The sequence below is a fragment of the Agelaius tricolor genome, unplaced genomic scaffold (genome assembly GCF_023055355.1).
Source record: "Agelaius tricolor isolate 1412-34295 unplaced genomic scaffold, bAgeTri1.0.p SCAF_7, whole genome shotgun sequence".
NCBI lineage: Eukaryota > Metazoa > Chordata > Aves > Passeriformes > Icteridae > Agelaius > Agelaius tricolor.
This window is the reverse complement of record NW_027269267.1, coordinates 35,383,707-35,403,892: the sequence shown is the minus strand read 5'-3', so window position 1 is coordinate 35,403,892 and position 20,186 is coordinate 35,383,707. Positions and strand designations below refer to the sequence as shown.

General features: G+C 41.1%; 1 protein-coding gene across 1 annotated transcript; it reads right to left on the bottom strand.

Annotated features, from left to right (window-relative positions):
- Positions 1-1,192: 1,192 nt before the first annotated feature.
- On the bottom strand, positions 1,193-19,422 carry LOC139591822 (solute carrier family 15 member 1-like). Its single transcript, XM_071430939.1, has 19 exons — positions 19,309-19,422; positions 19,051-19,150; positions 18,716-18,806; positions 16,799-16,882; positions 15,614-15,696; positions 13,952-14,038; positions 12,871-12,960; positions 11,606-11,650; positions 11,479-11,508; positions 11,270-11,358; positions 9,982-10,063; positions 9,092-9,217; positions 7,071-7,220; positions 6,608-6,657; positions 5,877-5,987; positions 5,638-5,734; positions 5,039-5,185; positions 4,169-4,276; positions 1,193-3,511 (listed from the first exon to the last, which is right to left on the bottom strand). Exons 2-19 carry the CDS (start codon positions 19,138-19,140, stop codon positions 3,323-3,325), a joined length of 1,749 nt encoding a protein of 582 aa, XP_071287040.1. The 5' UTR covers positions 19,141-19,150; positions 19,309-19,422; the 3' UTR covers positions 1,193-3,322.
- Between the last annotated feature and the right edge of the window lie 764 nt (positions 19,423-20,186).

Genomic DNA, 20,186 nt, shown 5'->3' with positions numbered 1-20,186 from the left:
AATTATTAGCTCTGTTATTGATCTTATGTAAATCAGAGTGACAAAATTAATAAGGATTTGGTTGAAATTTGAAAACAAACTGAAATTCTACATCAGGTAACCCTCAAAGGAGCTCACTAAACTTTGAATATGCCTTCAGTACACTCACTTCATGATTACCAAACTGGATAAAAGAAGTATTCATAGTAGCTGTAGTTATAGCTGGCATCTGCATGATATGATGTTGTGATTAAATATGAAGTAGAGTTAGACAAAGGAGAGTCTTGTTACTGTCTAAAAAAGGGAGAAATTATGCTGGTTTTTTTTTTACCTTTTTTCCTCCACCATATTCACTGTATTCCTTATGCATGTACGGTATACAGTATAACTTCTTATTGTAACTTAGTTTCAGCATTTTTCTAGGCAGGAAGAAAAAACAAATTTCAGGATCCCTATGCTACCTTAGGTCTCCCTGGCTACTAAAGTTGAAAACAGCTCTTTGAGACACGTTTTCATAAACAAAGTACAGCAAGTACCAAGGGGGGTCTCCAGAAAAGGGGCTTTACCCGAGAGGGAATTGCATCACCACTTGTCTTCCCAATTTTCATTCTGATTTTTGTCAATTATGCTAATTTCCTAAAACCTATAAAACTGTATTCACCCCTGTGGGAGTGGGATTTTGTGGACATTTTTCCATAAATGCCTCTGGAGGCCTTCAAATACAGATCCACTTTTACATTACTTTCCCTGCTCGTTTTATCTCAAAAGTGTGTTGTTTCATTTCTAGGTTGAAAAAGGCATCAGAACACCAAGCTGGATGGGAGTCTTGATCTGCTGTAGGGTAGGAAGGCTCTGCAGAGGGGTCTGGATGGCAAGGATTCATGGGCAGTGGCCAGTGGTATGAGGTTCAAAAAGACCCAAGGTCCTGCCCTTGGGTACAAGCACCTGTAGTGCTATAGGCTGGGGACAAGTGGCTGGAAAACTTGCCAGCAGAAAAGGACCTCAGGGTGCTGGTCAACAGCAAGCTGAACATGAGCCAGCAGTGAGCCCAGGTGGCCAAGAAGACCAGTGGCATCCTGGCTTGTTGCTTATTGCATCAACAATAAAAAGCAGTGATTGCCCTCCTGCAGCAGCACTGGGGAGGCCACAGCTCAAGTCCTGTGCTCAACTCTGGGTCCCACATCACAAGAAGGACATTGAAGTGATGGAGCGAGTCCAGAGAAGGGCAGTGGAACTGGGGAAGGGTCTGGAGCACAAATCCTGTGAGGAGCAGCTGAGGGGGCTGGGGGTGTTTAGCCTGGAGAAAAGGAGGCTCAGGGGAGACCTGGTCCCTCTCTACAACTGCCTGAAAGGAGAGTGTGTAGCCAGGTGGGCATCAGTCTGTTCTCCCAGGCAAAGGATGAGAGGAAATAGCCTCACATTGTGCCAGGGGAGGTTGAGATTGGATGTGAGGAGAAATTCCCTCACTGAAAGAGTGGTTAAGCATTAGAATGGGTGCCCTCTCACCAGGGAGGTGGTGGAGTCACCATCCCTGGAAGCATTCAAAAAATAACAAGGTTGACTGTGGCACTTCACAATATGGTTCAGTGGGCAGGGTGGTGTTAGATCTAAGGTTGGACTTGATGATCTTGCATCCTTAATGATTCTGTCATTTATGTAAGCACACAGCTACTCTCTGAAAAGCACAGGTCCTGTTTTGCTCATCTTCCAGTCCTCTCCCTCCTATACAGTCAGAGCAGGTGTTAAACTCCCTGGGATGTGGACTAAAGCCCACCTCTGGGGTTAAGGTGGTTTATGCAGAGCTTTGACTCAGGACTAGGAAAAGCTGGCTAGTGCTACTCTGCCATAAATAAAGCTGGTATAAAGTTCCCTTAACTCCTCAGAGGATGGCAGGGAGCCAACGGCTCCTGTGGATGTTATAGTAGACCCTCAGTTCCATTGGCTGGGGGACATGCAGTATCACAAATCCATGGGAAAGGCTCTCCCCAGATGACCTGAGAGACCAAGAGGGGATTACTGCCTCTGGGTAACAGGACTATCTCTAACACAAGCAAAGAGTGCCTTGGACTTGCCTTTTCCAACTCCATTTGGAACTGTCTTCATGGGTGAGGGACTCTATTGTCAGTGCACATGGAGGCCTAGGTGCCACAGCTGCAGTGGGAACAGGGGGCACAGGGGCCCATGGAGCTGCAGTGTGAGCAGAACACCTGTGGCTTGAATATGGATGTCTGTGTCATCACTTGCAAACACCAAAATGGAATTGCTGTGAAATAGAGTATTGGAAGACAGGTGTGAAAGCAGCTGAAAGTCTGGCCACGCTACTGGAGGGGCCAGTGAGTCCAAGCTGCTGGAAAAAGTGTAGGATGTAGACCCTAAAGAATGAGAATTACCAAAACAACATGCACTTCATACCCTGGCACTCCATAACATGGAGCTCAGGACTGCAGGAGCAGGTCCTGTAAAGCAGCAAAATTTCATCTCCCCTAGCATAAATGTACCATAAGTGGTATGGTACATTCAAATAGAGAAGACCAGCACTGATCCACTAGCTTTAAGTGATGGAGTGTGTAGATAAAGGCACCACAGAGGTGGTATTGAGTTTTGTTACCATGCAACTGTAAGCATGTTCTTAAAACACTTTCCTTATTTTGTTGTTATGTGAGTTTTATTGCCTTTGCTTGTTCCAAAGGTCATTTGTTGTTATCATTTTACCTGAGTGGGCACGTCTAATATTAACTAAAGACATAACAGGAGTTAAATGGGCAGTTAACAGGCAGACAAAGCATTATATTACAGTGCACATCCAAGTTCCTGCCACTTGGAACACAGACAACATTTTAATCTGATCACTGCCAGAGCTTTGCTCCCATTATCTATAAGGAAGTACAAAAGAATTTAAGGCACGTGTGACCTGCTCTCTTCAAGTAACAGTGATGCTAGAGAGATTGTGCAGAGAGCTTGGCTTCAATTGCTGTTCCTTGACAAGTCTTGTTTCCTTCACGATATAAAATTGAAATACAGTATAAAAATACATCTTTTCAAAGGGTCCAATAGTTCCAAGTCAAATTTCAATATTATAATGCTGTAATATTTAAGATTGAGGTACATTAAGAGTGCAACTTCTGCTGGAGTTTCTTCAGGATCCCAAATTCAGTACAAGAGAGAGATACATATTTTCCTGTTGCTTCCCTAGAGAGGCTGCACTTTAGGTTAAAACAGTTTTGCTTAATGTCTTCCACAAGACATGTAATCCAGAGGTGTCATTACTGATACCCTGGTTCCTCTGACTGCAGGAGAGTGAGTGGGATTTCCATGATTTACAAACACTCCTTGAATACAGCTTTTACAGTTGAGAATCAGTTTCAACTTCCTTTTCATTGCTGTCTTGATCCTTCTTGTCTTCTTCCTTTTCTTCCTTGCTGAACTGGGCTTCAATCTCATTTGGATCAATATAGGTATAAAAAGAAGCCATGATAGCAAAAATGATGCAAACTACCAACAGCAGGGCAGCAAACAGCACATACTCTGCCCACTGCAAAGAAAAAAAAACCAAAAATACACAATTCAGAATTTAGCCACCAATATTCATTTCTCAAGAATATTACACCATTTTAGTATTTTCAGGAAGGAAACTCAGAATGTGAAACTGAGTAAACATAACATGTTTCATGGTATCATATGGCTTACAGGACTAAGTATTAATTAAACATATAATGCATGTTAAAGCAACTCGGAATTGAGGCTCTTCTGGCATTTCTATCTTCACTGAAAAAGAAAAATTCTGTAAATGCTGAAAAATTCTGCAATATCCTTTTCCTGGAGGAACTGGGAATTGAGTGAAAGACTGAGAAGGAAACTCAGGCCCTTGCTTTTGGTTCAGATCTCTAAACCAGGCTGGCACTGATTCTGCTTCCACTTAAAAATTTTTACAGCTGACCTAGTAACCACAAATGTGGGCAGAGATCAGAAACTCTACCTGAAAAGCCTCAACATCTCTGTTTCATGCTCTTACTGATTTAATTTAGCTTAAACTGTTACTCAATGTCTCTGAAACTGCCAGAGCTGTTTCAGAGACATTGAGTGACACAGAATGGCACTCAGAAAGCCATTTTAATTCATTACAGAGCACCACTAATAGCTGCTTTTTCCCAGTGTAATATAATAGCACACCTACTGCTTGCATCCTTACCTGCTCTTGGATTGCAGATACCCCAACTACGATAAGGACAATTATGTTACCAACAGCCACAGTCAGCAGCCATCCAGCCTGCAGCACTGACTTCATGTTAGACGGGGCCTGTAGGGACAGACATTTAACTTTTGCTGGTATCATTTATTTTCTGATGCATTTACTGCAGTCTTGACATTAGAAATTGCTAGAGAGCTAAACAGGTCCAGAGAAGGCTTTGAGGAACAAGAGACTACTAGCACACTAACTCTAACACCTTTTACTTACACACACCAAGTAACTAACAGGTGCACAGGTGTAATTTTACATCTCAGGAACACATGGCACACATGACATGAGAAATCGAGTGCATCACCTAGCAAATCACACCTTACAACATTTCCATCACTGCAGTTTCTAGATTCAGAATGAAGAGAAGAAATACACACAGCTACTAAAGTGGACTCAAGAGATAAAGGAATTCAAAGTGTTGAATTATAACACTAATAAAAGCTAACAAAAAGGCTGTATGGAGTAAACGGGTGGGGAGATGAAGTGCCACTACTTCCTCATTTTATTTTTGAGAGCTCTCCAGGTTGGTTTTATTGCAGCAGTACAGTTGCACTTATTTTCAATAGATATCTACATGGGAGGAGGAAATCTGAGGACTGGTAGTCAAGACTTCAAATGATATAACTCAGCATAGCTTCATGGAAAACACCAAATCCTTGGTTAAACAGGGCCAACTTGCATCAGTCTATGCAGTCCTTCTAGGAGCTGTGAGGGACATAAGGGTCAAAACAGCAGCACAGAACCAACACTTAAAAACAAGACATCATGGAAGATCGTAACTTGCACTAAGGTTCTTACCTCAAGAAGAAGAATACCTACCTGTGAGTATGAAAATTCCAGCCCAGTGACAGAGAACAGTACTTCTGCACATGCAAGAAGAAAATACTGAGGGATCTGCCAAGCCATATGGACTGTACTTGGTGCAATATCTTCAAAGTACGTAACTTTAAGTATGCTAGCAAAACACTAGAAATTGCAAAAAGCATGTTAGGAACAGTAATAATGAGTGTGCACAGTTAAGGCATTCTAAGCAGTTCTATAATCATATAGAAAGTTCAGAGTAAATAACAAATATTGCACATGAAGCACTGCATAGGTAGTTATAAAAAATAGCTTTTTTACAGCAGACTTCATGCAAATCTGTAGTGTCTAACAGGGCTAAAGGTTTAAGGCCATTAGTGGTGATCAGGAATTCTTGCATTATGTTATTATTGTAACCATGATTATTTTTATAGTTAACAATGGCTTTTTGTCCTGTTTAGGATACCAGAATTCTACCATCTATACTTAAAGACAAGAGGAAATTAAAGGATTAAAGACAAGAAGAATAATTCTACAAGTGTTTTTTAATTAAAGGAAAGTATCAACATGGAAAGGAATTCTATCTATATTGTCCATTCAATACAGTGGCAACTCACATCGTCAAGTGAAATGGTATAGGCAACTCCATATTCAAGTATCTTGGAAGAAACTCTACAATAGGTCAGAGCCGTTGAGGCGCTAATGGTATATGGCCTGAAAAAGAAAAACCCAAACTCCACAGTTCAGACCATAGGTGCAGTCAATTGTGTGCATCACATATTTTAAAAAGCTCTGTGCCCTTTTCCCAAAGACAGGTATGTCTAGGAGATTAAATAAGAATAAAGGAAATGCTTACCAGCCTGCATTTGGAACGACGCTGTAATTACTGACAGAAAGAGGATCCAGTTTTCCAAATCTGATGTGATCCATAGCAACAGTGGTAGTTAAAGGCAAATTGTTTATGAACCTTTAAAATGGAAGAGTGATTAAATACTACACAAAACATACAGGAGTCAGAGAATACAGGTTTTACTTTCAATTATATATTCGCAGCACATATATCGAGTCTTCCCATTTAATGCCTTTTTTTTAAAATCAATTAACATTTTGGAAAGAATTGTAAATCTCCTAGAAATGTAGCTAATACAAAAAGCCAGTTAGACCCCCATCAGCCTCAGGAGAACATCAAAAGCGAGTCACTACTACAACCAGTAGGAAATGCATGTGCAAGTGGGACGTGCAGAAGAAAAGCAGAGAGGGGAGAGGTAATCTTGGATACCTCTTATCCAGGATTAAAAATGAGGTATAGATATGTAATCCATGCCATTTGTTCAATAAAAAAATCTAGGCAATGGAACGAAGTATACACTTCCAATTTTAGCTAAATTATACCCAAGCAGGTGTGCAAGATAACTTAAGTGAATCATGACCCAGACATTATCCCATCCCCTAAAACATCAAGGGAAGTGTCCAGCAAGATGTGAGTTCCTAAAGTATAGAAAACTTTACTTCAACAAGAAGAGGCCACCCAGACCAAGATTGAAGATTCACACTACTGTCAAAATTTAAACAACAAAAAAGCTCTACCTGACGAGACATTCTCTGTTTGCTGGTTTTGATGTGATGTTGTCCTCTATCTAGTGGAAGAGACCATTATAAAAATATGCTGTTGGCATCAGAGAACAGGTTAAACATGCACTATTGCACAGCAGTGGGACTTAACAGAGGCTTCAGAGCAAGACTCCAGACCTTCCTCTTTAGGTTCCTACTAGCACACACATTTATTAGAAAACACTGTATGACCACACACCTAAGTCTTGGTGAAAGTGTAGTTGTCAAGGTACATAAGAAATTGGTATTTTTTTTTCTAAAGGACATCCTGGTGTACTCCCTGCAGCTTACCAGTCTTACTGGTCCAGCAGAGACAAGGAGAGACAGAGATCAAGACAATGGAAAAAAATTATCCAGAGCTTGTCCTCTCAGCCTCACACGCTCCACATAGATGCTTATCAGAACATTGATTCATGTCTTAAAAAATAAGCAGACTTACCCAAGTAGAACTGATGCGTATTGGACCCTGTTTAAATGCCAAAGTGTAGCGTTGTCTCTCTAGCAGCTCCAAATGCTCAGTTTTATTTTCATTTGCAGAAATTATGTCTAATGATTGCAGCTTAGAAGTCTCAAATGTCATGTAGCCAGTCTGCAAAGACAAATTCCCATGGATTTCTGTGCAACTGCATATTTGTCTATTGAGGGAATGTTATGGGCTCTGGGAGGGTCAGAAGTTTATACATGTTACTTCTGAAGTGCCAGAGATCATGAACATCCCCTCACTAGCATTTTTGATTTGTTTTCTACATCAAGCATTAATTCCATTTGATCATGATTTTTTATTAGGTTAATTTGTTACACAAGCTTCAAAGTTACATGAGCTTCCCACAAGCATTATGGAATAGCTGCTCTATTTTCCTATTTCTTGCTCCAGATAAATCAGGCTTACCATAACCACCCAGTAAAATTCTGTTCAGCAACAGAAGAATCACTAGCATAAGACCTGATGCAGTATTTTCCAAAAAGCAGTAATGCCATGTTTTAAATATTCAAAACACATTTATTCAACATAAAATACTTAAACCATTAATAGACATGTTAGCGCTACACTAAAATAGGCTCTTTGTTTTATAGGATTATCAAAAGCACTTTACAATCCACATCTGGATAATGAAGTGTCTGTAATAGGGAATGGAGCATTCTATACCTTTCATTTTCAGGTGTGTACCATGGTACATCAGTTCCCTGTCAGTATACAGTTTGGGTGCCCTTATCTTCTCCTCACAACTCTGTTCCTGTGTGAAGTGAATTTGGAGGAGGTTGGAGTAAGATCTCTCCTCTTCAAGGGAAACAGAGCTGCAGGCTATCAGAGAACACACTTTCTAAGTTCCCTTATCAAAAGCCTGCATCAGAGCCACCACATTTTGCTGTCAATAGAACTACCAATGCTGTGCTGTATTAGAACCTGAAAAAGTTCTTTGGCAGCAAAACATGAAGCCTAATGTGTGATGTGGCCACAGAAGAAGCTCCCTGTTCAGGTAAGTCATTGCTCACAGTAATAGCAGCAACTCACTAGAGTTGAATGGACATTTACTGCAGGAAAGGGCTACTTTTAGAAAATGGAGCCTTTTTAACAAGAGTGAAATTTTCATCATGTTCCAAGTTACTTAAGTTTATGAAAGTTTCTTGGGAAAACTTGTAAAAAGAAACTGGTAATACTTCAAACATTGACATAGTTACCATTTCTTCATTCACTGTGCTTTCAGTAACAATTCATTCCACAATACGAAAAAAAAAAAAAAAGAACTCATTGAAATTATTGGAGTAAAACGTCCTAGAAAATAGTCAATTTTGAACCATTAGTTAAGAATGACTTTGTTTTACTCCATGTACTAATTCAAAAACAAACCAGTTGGAGATTCCAAGTCAGAACTACAATTTAATAGGAAAGCTAAAATAAAGGCAATAGTACAAAAGCATTGGCTTAAACTGACAGAACCAGAATTGGATCTGACATCCTGTCAGTCAGGTTGGTGTAGCAATCTGATTAAATGGTAGCTACAGTCATTGTTGGAGTGATGGATGGGATTCTATCTAAGTGGTGATCCTGTAGAAAGGTCTGGTCTTACTGGAGGTCCTGTGGTAGTTATCAAGCTCTTGTCCTCAGGGAATCCAGTGCTTCTTGTGGTGTTCTGAGCCTCTGATTACACCCAGGTGGAAATGCTTGGTTCCTCCATCTCGGCAGAGCATTTCACAATGGTGTGATGTAATTTTATGAGTCATGCAGTGAGACTCAGTGGCCCATTAGCAGAGATAGCCCCTGGGGGGAGTTATCAGGACTGACTTGTGGAGAAGATAGAGGACACCTCCCCACATGTTTTAACAGCTTATGAGGATGGTAATAGAATACAGACTTTCAGTTACATGCTACATCGTAACCTAAAAAAAATACCTTAGATTTTTTTAGTTTTAATTAATTTTTATTATTTATTAGAATGTTTCTCAGCTGCCCTTACTTACCGCCTCTTTAGGTGCTACATCCACACTCTGAAGTTGAGGTTGGAACTGAACTGTTGCAGGAACAGCACCCAGATTTATTAATTTAATTTGAGATTGCCCAGCTGCAGGGAAAACTTGATAGGTTTTCTATAGGACAGAAAAAAAGTAAAATCAGTACTCAAGGTCACTTGGAAAAATTACTATAATTACTGTAATCTTTATTATTTCATGTTGAAGATGAGCATTTGCCTGCTGGTCTGTGACTGCCTGACAGAGGAGACTGGAATCAGGTTTTGTTACTCGTCTCACAAGCTGCCTTAGGAAAGAATTCTCTCATGCTCAACAGACACCTCTAGACAGCTGCTCAGATCTTGGGATGCAATGGATCACCACCCAGAGGTGTTGCCAACATCCCAGCTGCAGGGGAAGGATTCATTGGGCTCAGGCATGGCACCTTCCTTTGGGGAAAGGAAGATTAGGGGAGACAAATCCTTCCTTGAGCAAGTGTGCATCCATCACCTTTGCACCTGCTGTGATGCTGCTTCCCAGACTGTCACACTTCACCTCCAGTCGAAATCTCAGAAGAGGTCAAACATACAAAGCTGCCCTCTGGTGGGCCAAGCAAGTGTCTGGTTTCCAGCTTCTAGTCTCAGTTTAGAGATTGAGGTTGCCTTTAATGCATGATTTGTATTAACTGCAATGTGCTGCCTTGCAGAACGGTGTTTGTTGCTTGTTAATTTTACTATGCTAACAACAGTACTGCAATCTATTTCCCCTCCCTCTACTTCTATGCTTATGTGATTGGATCCAAATTTAGGAATCTTGGCACATTTTCCCCTTAAACACACCTTTTTTTTCCTGAATTACCAGCTAAATATTAATAGTAAATACTTGCATGTGGCTGAACTTACATCTATTTGCACTTGCACGAGGGCAGCAGCAACAAAAGCCATGGAGCCGAGGAACATCCCCACAGTCATCTTCTTCAGGGGCCTGGCACAACAAAAGGCACAAGAGATTTAAGAGAAGTGGCAATTCAAAGTTTCAGCTGCTTGTTTTTTCTTTCCACTCTGGGAAATTCCAATGGCCACAACTAGCACATAATCACCATTTGGAGGGCTGATGTAATTACAGAAAGTCTTCTGCTAAGCTCTCAATTCATAGTTACACTATCAAGAAATACATCTTTCCTGCAGCACCCTAATAACCTGTTACTCTGCATCTGCTGGGCTCAAACATTGACTGGCCATGTTTCTTAGGTTCCTGAAAAAAATCTGGTTTTGCAGGAAGAAAAAACCCAATCCAATACAGTTGTTAGCTGTAAAACAAGAAAGAGACAAGAAGATATGCCTTTAAAAACAGGGTGACAGCTTGTCTCCATATTGCTATGTTTAAAAAAGATTGAACAAAATTGTCTGGGAAATTTTTTGAATTAGGAGACATCTACTGGCATGCAGTTAAGCTCTAAGGATAGATTTAGAGAATATATGTCATTTGTAGCATCATTTATCCAGTGCAGAACACCCACAACTGATGACAGTGTTCCCAGCATAGCACACACCCTAGATTTTTAGGGTTAAAACTAGGGTTTAACTAGGGTTTAGCTATATGGAAAACAGCAGTGCACTTTAGCTCTCTGAAAATTATCTGAAGAACTGTATTCTCTTCTGCCTCTCCAAGCACCCTTGCAACTGCCAGAAACTTCATTAACAACATTGAAAACTAATGTCTAATACCCCCAAGGCTCCACCTAGAAGGATTCAGTAAGCCAGACTCCCAGCTGAGACTGAAGAGGAAATGTCTTGTGTCTCAGTTGATTTTAGCCCAAAGCATGAAAAATGCCAAGGATGAATGTTTATTTCTACCACCTATTCTTCAGGAGAGAGAGGGGGTAGACATAAGGCATATGGAAAACAATCAAAAGCATCTCTCCTGCAATCAAAAGATTTTGTCCTTAACTGAAAAACATTGTCACTCTTCTCTTAGATTCTGCTCTTATAATCTCTGATGCTTCTATATACCATTTGCACTATTCTGGATTTTTTTTATATTTTGTTAAAATATTAAACCATTTGAAATACACTTCTCTTTCATCCTTAGCTAAATGCTTGCTCTTTTCTTACACTAGGGCTGGAAGAGCCAGTTACAGAAACCAATAAAAGGAGCCTCTGTTGAAATCAGATAATAACATCAACTTACGTAAAATTCAGCTTGCATTTCTTGATTAAAGGATAAACCAAATAATTAGCAACTGGGATAATGATAACAATCAGGATTGGCTTCACAATCTGGGGAAGATGAACATGAGAGAAAAATTAAGTATTTTCAAAGTGCATTTTCTTAGTAAGGGCAATATATGTACAATCTTTCAGAAGTACTTGAAATTGGCAGATAGAAAATTAACATACCTGCATTTGTTCTGGTTGAATTTGAAAACCCTTCGGAAGAAAAAAAGAAATAATTTTTAATATTGTGACAACAAATAAAACGGGTCTGAAAAGTGTTAAAGAAAAAAATGAATAAAAAGTAACCTACAAAATCCCCATTCATTGCTGTGGCTTGCAGTGTCCATCTTGACCCCTTAATAAGAGAAGAAAAAAATTAGGTGTCACAGTAAATCAATGTTCTAAAGGTCCTTTTGAATTGTTTTCCTAAGTGAAGTGTTGGAAAAGACATGCAATACAAGAAAAAGTAAAGCTAGCTTGCTATGGGAGCATTCTTAGTCTGCAATGTAAACCTTTGAACAAAGTGAGACCCATGGCCCATTCCACTTCCTTTACTTTTGTGAAATACAGCAGAAAATAACTTAGATGCAGAAATCAGCTGTAGAGAGGGCAGAGCCATCCTGTGCAGGGCACTGCTGGGTGCTAGGCACAGGAGCCACCCTGGAGCCAGCCTGAGCCCCAGCAGCCCCCATATCCCACTCAGCCATCCTTCCTTCCTTCCCAGAGCCAGAGGACAAGCCAGGGCCTGACCTGCCTGGAGCCCTCTGCCCCAGAAACTGCCTGTGGCTGGGACAGGCGGGGCAGGCTTCAGGCCTGAGCCCAGCATGGGACAAGAACGCTACTGCTGCATCTGTGACAAGATCCTTCAGCCACCCACGGAGATATTACCCAGGGAATGAGTACTGTGCTCTGAATTTCATAGCAGGAATTCAGAGCTCCAATTGCAACAGGACACACTGGCAGCTACAGCTCACGGGCACTGGACTGAAGCACTAGGATAATATGGGGAGTCTGGAGCAAGCTTCCTCCAGTCTGACTTGGATAAGGTTTTCAGCCCCTGGCTCTCTCAAGCATCTTCCGAAATTCCTACTTCAGTGCTTAACTATAACTGATGCTTTTGTGAGTCTTGAGCACCCAGTTCACCAAGTGAATGGGAATTACAGGCTCACACTTCTGCTTGAAGGTCTAAGGTATTTATAACAAGCTGTGAGTGATTAAGCAAACTGGCATCCAGATCATTTAAACCCTGGTTCTCCAGCTCATTTACACAAGGACCCTAAATTTCATCTGACAATTGACAATTGAAGAAACCTTAGTGCTGAGAGAGCTTTAAATTACTGTTTCATCCCCTGAGTCCCAGGCTGATAGAAGATTTGGAGAGGCCTCAGTCACTGAATCTGTCCTGGGTGTACTCAGATAAACCAAGATTGCCCCTGGCTGCAGATCCTCTTGTACTGACATGACTCAGTGACTACCCTTTTGCAATAAAACCAGAATAAAAAATTTGGTTTTCCACGCTCCCATAGAGACTGATTGGTACCGCTCTAGTTACCAAGCCAAACAATTTCTACTTACCTGCTGGTCAAAAACTGCCCAGAACATGGGGAGAGGGATGTAAAGGAAAAGCACCCTCAACACCATCTTTATCTGAGCAATCAGTCGTTTCTGCAGAAAATAAAAATTACACAAGAGGAATTAATTTAAAAAAGAAAGGGGAGAAAGAAAAAAAAAAAAAGAGACAGTTCCAGACTGCTACTCACATGACAGCAACAGGTAAAGACCCATCATGTAATGTTTACCCACACATTCAACTTTGCATGTTGTGGCTATATCTGATGACTTCTGTTAAAACAGTACAAAGTCTGCTTGTGTGGGAAGGGCTGCTGGTTAAAGGTGTCTGATATCAGAAAGACTTGGGCCTCTTTACATGTACACTGATGGCAGCATGAGATTCAGCACTTAGTGAAGTGGACATTTGAGCAAAAGGCAACTGAGGAATTTCACAGAAGAACAAAGCATACAGGCAAAAGGAAAATAAAGGTGACAGGCTAAGGTTTGTGCTGGCGTTGGCAACAGGGCAGAGAGGATAGTAGGCAAGGGACAAGTTGGGAACTATGGGATACAAGGCTTTGAGAGTCATGATAAGAAATTGTACTGAGTGTGGAAGGGATGCAGTTTAAGTGTTTACCTACTTAAACTGAAATTCCAAAGCATAATTCTGATGTTTCATACCAAGAAACGTATTATGGCCCTATGCATTAACAATGACAGGCAGCATCACTTCCCTTTTCCTCTCTGCAGCCATGAGATATGGGAAATAGAGAAGGAAAGATAATGCTTGCTATTTCCCTAACCTAAAAACTTAAATGTTTCTATTTGTTTGGCAAGGGAAAGTCTTTTTTTTGTCACCCTTCAATTTCCCTGGAGAGCCTATGATTGCACAAAGCATTGAGTCACACAGCTCTACTTTCTCCCACAGGAGCTGAGGAGATAACCTGCAGTGCCAGGAGAGCACTGAGGTTTGGCCACATCAGCTACTGAATGATGGAGAGGCCCAAAACTATTTGCCCAGTGCATGAGGCAATGGATCAGAGCAGCCAGAGAGAAGCTGAGGGTCAGCAGATGCCACAGCACAGGAGGCTCCCCCAGTACTTACATCGTACTTGTCACTTGCCCAGTCCAGCCAGTGCTCTCTCTTGGGGAACTCCTTGCTGCGATGACGAAACCTGTTTTTAATGGCAAACTGAGGAGAGATAGAATTATGTTTCATGGCACTACAAATACATGAAACTACAAACTGCTTTGTCATTAGAGATGACGCTCTCGGCTTCTTGTGTTTAGAGGGTGCTAAAGGTGACTCGACTTCTGTTACCCACTCCAGTCATCTAGGGGATTGTTGTTTTTAAGGCCTCACACTGCATAACCAGCAGAGAATGCACTTGGGGTTAGGTGGACCAAACAGCTCAGAGCAGTCCCTCTCCATGTGCGTTGTTGTGAGGAGCTGGAAGATCTGCCTTCTTCAGGCTTACTTTTATACACAGCAGTAAACAGAGTAGTGTCATATGCACAGCTTTTCAGAGCTGCATAGCTGTAGGAGAGAAGCTCCTATGACAAGCTCCATCTTGTCTCATCAATGTCTCACCCCTTGACATTGAATATACACAAATATGGTCCCAAAGAACTCCTAAGATTTTCTGCATGGAATAGCATTTGCAGCCAAGCTGGGCCTTAGGAGCCACACGCTAAGTAATGGCCAAAGTCACCTACAGAGATTTGGTTTTGACAGTGCTTACAAGACAGGCAATAGGCTGAGCTGCATAAAGATGGCAGATCTGTAGGCGTGTGTTGATTTGGCATGGCCTGACTTTTAGTAGTGGGGGAGTGCCATAGCTTCCACCATGTCTGACAGAGCCACTCTCTGATAGCTCTGAAGATGGACATGCTGCTGGCCCAATTTGGGAGGTTGGTAATGCATCTGTGATGACATATTTAAGAAGAAAGAACAGGGCATGTGCAGTTTTTTGCTCAGAAGTGGGGAAGCGCCATGTTGGCACTGCCCACAGCAATACACCTTCAGCAATACCTTTAGATTTGAACCTGTTTTGCCTCTGGAGTGGTTTTTTTTTCCCCCAGTCCTTGTCTCAAATCATGAGCCCTTCTTTGATCTTTTTCCCTCTCCTTTGCCCAACTGTAGGAAAAAAAGCCAAGCAAATTACTCTCATGGATGCCTGCCATTTGGTCAATGTCAAATCACAACAATGGAAAATGAAGAAACTCAGAGATGAATAAATATCATCTCAAAGTTGAGGCTCTGCAAAGTTGGGACCTGCAGTGCTATTCGTGTAGATCCCACTCCTTTCCTTGCAGGATCACTCTGATGTGCAACCCCAAGAATTTCCTTAACACAGTGGGGATCAATAAAAGCATTGTAAATAATCTTCTTCTACTTCTAATAAGTAATAAGTTTTTGCTGATAAGATGCACTAGTAGCTCTGCTCTTGACTCAGCTCAAGGCATGTTTGTCTCTTTCTGCATAAAGGGGCACAAATGTGGAAGGAATGATTCCCACAAGTTGGGAGAAGTTCTTACATAACACTGACACCTTATTTTGTTTCCTATGTGTATAAATTCACATATAAATGAAGATATGCATAAAAAGCCACCCTAAATGCGGAGGTGTCAGTACAAAGCCTTCTGTAATAAAGCAAAAACCTTCAGAAACGTTCCTCATATTAAGACAGATTTCTGATTTAGGCACATTTACAGAACAGCTTTAGGAATGGCTGCCAGGGGTTTGGGGAATGTAAGCAGTACTTACTCCAACACATTTGGAAACTTCAAGCATTACATTTCCTTGTGGTTTAACTTTCTTGTACATTCTGCTTCCAATTACAAACACAACTACAATATGCAAACAGAAAAGCAACTCAGGATTAAATTAAAATAGTGGCAAATAATTTGGTACGGAAACTGCAAGTCAAGGAGGTAAGCAGGGTGGGAATAAGGCTCCCAAGAAGCAATGCAATTGCCTATTCACATGCTATCATACAGTAAGACCAATCAAGTTAATACCAGCAGATTGCTTCTATTCAAGACAAAAAACTAAATCTGGAAACTCTTACAGTAAGTGCTCAGTGGGAGGTTTGCTCAACTGAGGGATGGTCAAAATGAGGGTATTTAGGACCTTGACCCTGGCCTTGCTGTAGGGGCTCCTTTTCAGGAGCTCACGATGCTGCAGCTCACATCATGCAGGGACACACAAGGCTCTGCCTGAACTGCTGGACTGGCCAAGGTGTCCCCTGCTCCCAGGCACGTTGCTCAGCCTCATCATCCCACACACAGGGCAGGACACAGGCAAAGCCCAACAGCCACCATCCAGCCTGGGCTGGGCTCACGGGCAAGGCGAGGTCACTGGGAGCCAGGTGGGCTCCCAGTCAGGACCAGGAAGGACAAGGACCATGAGGGATACTGTAGTACCTAATGGCACCCCCAGTTTCTTGGGCAGCAGTAAGGCTCAGGGAATGCCCTATAGCACAGCTGGTAAAAATGCAGGTGTTTGAGAAGTACTGACATGTCAAATACGGGATTTCTCCAGCTCAAGGACAGTCACACAGTTTATAATCTTGGACTAGAGATAATATCCAAAACACATATTTTCTGAGAGTTCTCACCCTACATTCTAAAGATCAATTTGTACACAGCAGTAATCCAAGAAACACTGACAGTAATTCACATAATGGACAGAATTCAAGGAGATGTTCATGCCTCAGTCCACCCCCATCCAACTCTCCTGGCAAATCAGACTCTTCTATGAAAGTGAGTGCTTCAGATTAATCAGATTAATCCCACCCATCTTCCCACCCAAGAAAAAAATTAAGTGAAAAATCACAGAAATGATCAGGTATTAGAGGTCAATACCTGGGAATTTCTATCACACTCCCATTATTCTGAGATTGTTATCATCTAATTACCAAGGCAACAGGATGGCAAGAGATTCACCTACCCAAGGCAACAGCCATGAGGATAGCAGGAACTCCAAAAGCGAGGGGGTAACATTCCTGTTTGCTATGAATGCCACACTGTGAAGCTGAAGTAAAAATAACATCAAATAAACGTCCCAGTCAGCACTGCTGATGTTTTCCATATGGTTTCTGGTCTTTGCATTCACTGAAAACTCTCGGGGGAACAACAAATCAGTCCACAGACACCCTCAGAGTGGAGGATCAGTATCCATCTTATCTCTCATTATTGGAAAGGGGATTTATGTACCACAGAACAGCTCAGGTTGTTAGGGACCTCTGGGCATCATCCAGGCCAAGTGCCCTGCTCAACTAGGGCTACCTGGAAGCAATTGTCTAGGACTCTGTCCAGATGGCTTTTGAGTATTTCCACAGATGGAGACTCCGCAACCCCTCTGGGCAGCTTGTGCCAGTTGTTGATCACCCTCAGAGTGAAAAAGCGTCTCCTGATCTTCAGAGGGAACCTCCTCTATTTCAGCTTCTGCCCATTCCCTCTTGACCTGACAGTGGGTACCACTGAGGAAAGCCTGGCTCTGTCCTCTTCATTTCCCATCAGGGACTTTTATACTTGGATAAAATGCCCCCTTTGCCTTCTCTCCTCCAGGCCAAACAGCCTAATGCCTCTCAGGATCTCCTCACAGGAAATTTACATCTAGTTTTACACTGAGACATAAAGAATTACACTACAAGGGTCAAAAGCATGTCCTTAGTGAGAAAGGAACTAGATTACAAAAGTTTTGGGCCAAGTTCATAAACAAAGATTCTAGTGATGTAAGTGTAGCTTGTTGAAACAAAATCACAATCACCAGCCCCCTCCCCTCCTTGGCATTTGTCACAGATTTGACTCTCACTGACTTCAGCACTATAAAATAAAAGAATAAAGAAAATCATTACATTCTTCACCATACTTCTTCTAAGAGGAGAATTAGATAATATGGTTGGGAAAAAATGGTAGCTTGCAGATAACTCATGTCTTGATTTAGTTGTATAAGTCTTCTGGTCAAACCTTTCCAGGCAGAAACTGGTTATCACTTCCCTTATCTCATTTTGTCATTTTTTCCCAAGGAATTTTTCACCCTGAATCAGCAAGGAAGTAAGCTACATGCTATGCCTCATGCATCTCTATTTCCTCTTTTGGGAAAGAATAGAATTTGCTTTAAGCAAACACCTAAAGCTCTTCTACAGAGTCTTTTCCAGTCACGAAATCCAAAGGCCAGAAGTTCAGCCCGGTGCTTTTGGGGTATTCCAGAATTCACAGGCTGTTTCCTTGCTTTTGACAAAAGCAGCCTTGTGAAACTGCTGGCAAGTGCCTCCATACAGCACCATCTGTGCAAGCTTGCCACAGAAATCCATATGCATATAGGTTAGCAAAATGCTGGGTTTTGTTTAGGATCATGCTATTCTTCACAAGCAAAAGAGAACATAACTTTCTTATTTAACCATACGAAAAATTATTTACTTTGTCACATGGATTCATATATTTCTACATGCAGAGATGCTTCTGTACTTAGCATGGGAACATTTCCAGAGCAGAAGGCTCTCTCTTCCCCTTCCTTTCCCAGGAAGCAATACAATTCTTTCAAGTGTGATACTTTCAAGGTATTGGAAGATGTGACACATTTGTACCTTAGTGGAATTAAAACGTGCAGTAGGCATACAAGCTGCTAGTTCCAGCATGTCTTTTCAGATCTAGTACTTCTGACCCTAAAGGCAATGAAGGTTTTCAACTGGCTTGTTTTTGAGAGTACCTCATCTCTGAGAAGCTGGATGACACTCTGAAGACTATTTGCTAGATAACTCCAGTGTGTCAGAGAACAAAACTTTAAATTAAACTGGACTGGATTGCAATCCAACACACCTTTTCTGGTGTTTAACAATTGTCAACAAACATGTGACCTTACCCACGAGCCATGGGATGACTATAGCAGATACGAAACTTGCAACAGCAGTGTTCTCATAAAAGTAAGAAAAGAACTTACTTCTTTGCTCTTCCTACAGTAAAAACAGAAAGATGTTTAGAAAGGCTTAGCCACAACCACATTGATGTGCCTAGATCAAAAAATCAGCGTCTCTGTTTTCAAAGTTCAAGACAAATAATTAGCAAGCTCCTTTTTCAGCTCCTCAGGAAAACCCTGCAGTAATGCACCTGTCTAAACATGTATAATATTAGAGTACTATAATAGTTAAACATTAGTTAGAGAATCTGTATAACTGAAAACCTGAAAGACATTGTTACCTGATCTTCTTCAAACTGATCTCCACCAAATGCTGACACACATGGTTTGATCCCACCAGTACCTAAGGCAATAAGGATCAAGCCAACCATGGACAGAGCACTGGAACAAAGGAGAAAAGGAAAAAAAAATCATTTTGGGTTAGTTCTTACAGCATATACAATAGACTGGTTGAAAGACAGTTGAAATTCAACTAACATAAACTTAAATTTTCCAGTCCTTGACCATTCTAGGAAAAAAATGTGTACAAGGCAACTCACATGTGCACTGCTACATTATCGGGAGAGCCATCCTGGTTGTGATCCGTCAGGTCATTTATGGAGCTCACAGTCAAGACTGCCTGCCCAATTATATAGACAATGGACAGGTAGAGAATGGTCCTGTTGTCAAGACAGGAGATACATTTTCTTAGATATCTTAACACACACACAGATAATTCCACAGCTAATGCAGACTTCTGCTTACTTCAAAGAGTCCTAGTAATGAAAAAAACTAACAGATACAATAAGTTATGGACTGAACTTGTCAGAAGCTACTATAAAAATCAGGTCACATGCCACAGCCACTGTATTCCTATTCTTTTTATTATTATTATTCTACGTAGCCTTTATTTAATTAAGCAAGGCATAATAACAAATGGATTCTACGGGTATCACTAAGTCACAGGAAAATACTTATATATTTTCAATGGTTGCCTTTCTAATGATCAAATCAAGAATTCCCTTTTCATATTTTTTATAAGCTGAAGATAAAATAGACTACTCTGCAAAACAAATCTGCAATTTACACTGATTTATTTCTCTGTGTTATTTTATATTTCAGTTGCAGGAGTAAAGAGAAAAATCAAAAATCTGCTTCAAGCATGGCAATACCCCTGAAATACTGTTGTGAACAACAACTCTATAATGCCACCTTTTTCGCTGTAAGTGTACCAACATTTTTACACTCATATCTCAGTGAGAGCAGCTGAAGAATGCAGGCTGTCAGCCTGACTACCTGGGCCAGGAGGTACCTAGAAAATAGTACTGCATAATCACCAGCCCTCCCCTTTTTATGGTCCAATTCTCTTTTCTGTAAGTAAAGGAATGTTCCTTTTTAAGTACATGGCTGAAGTTTAACCCATGTTCACTTGTTTCCT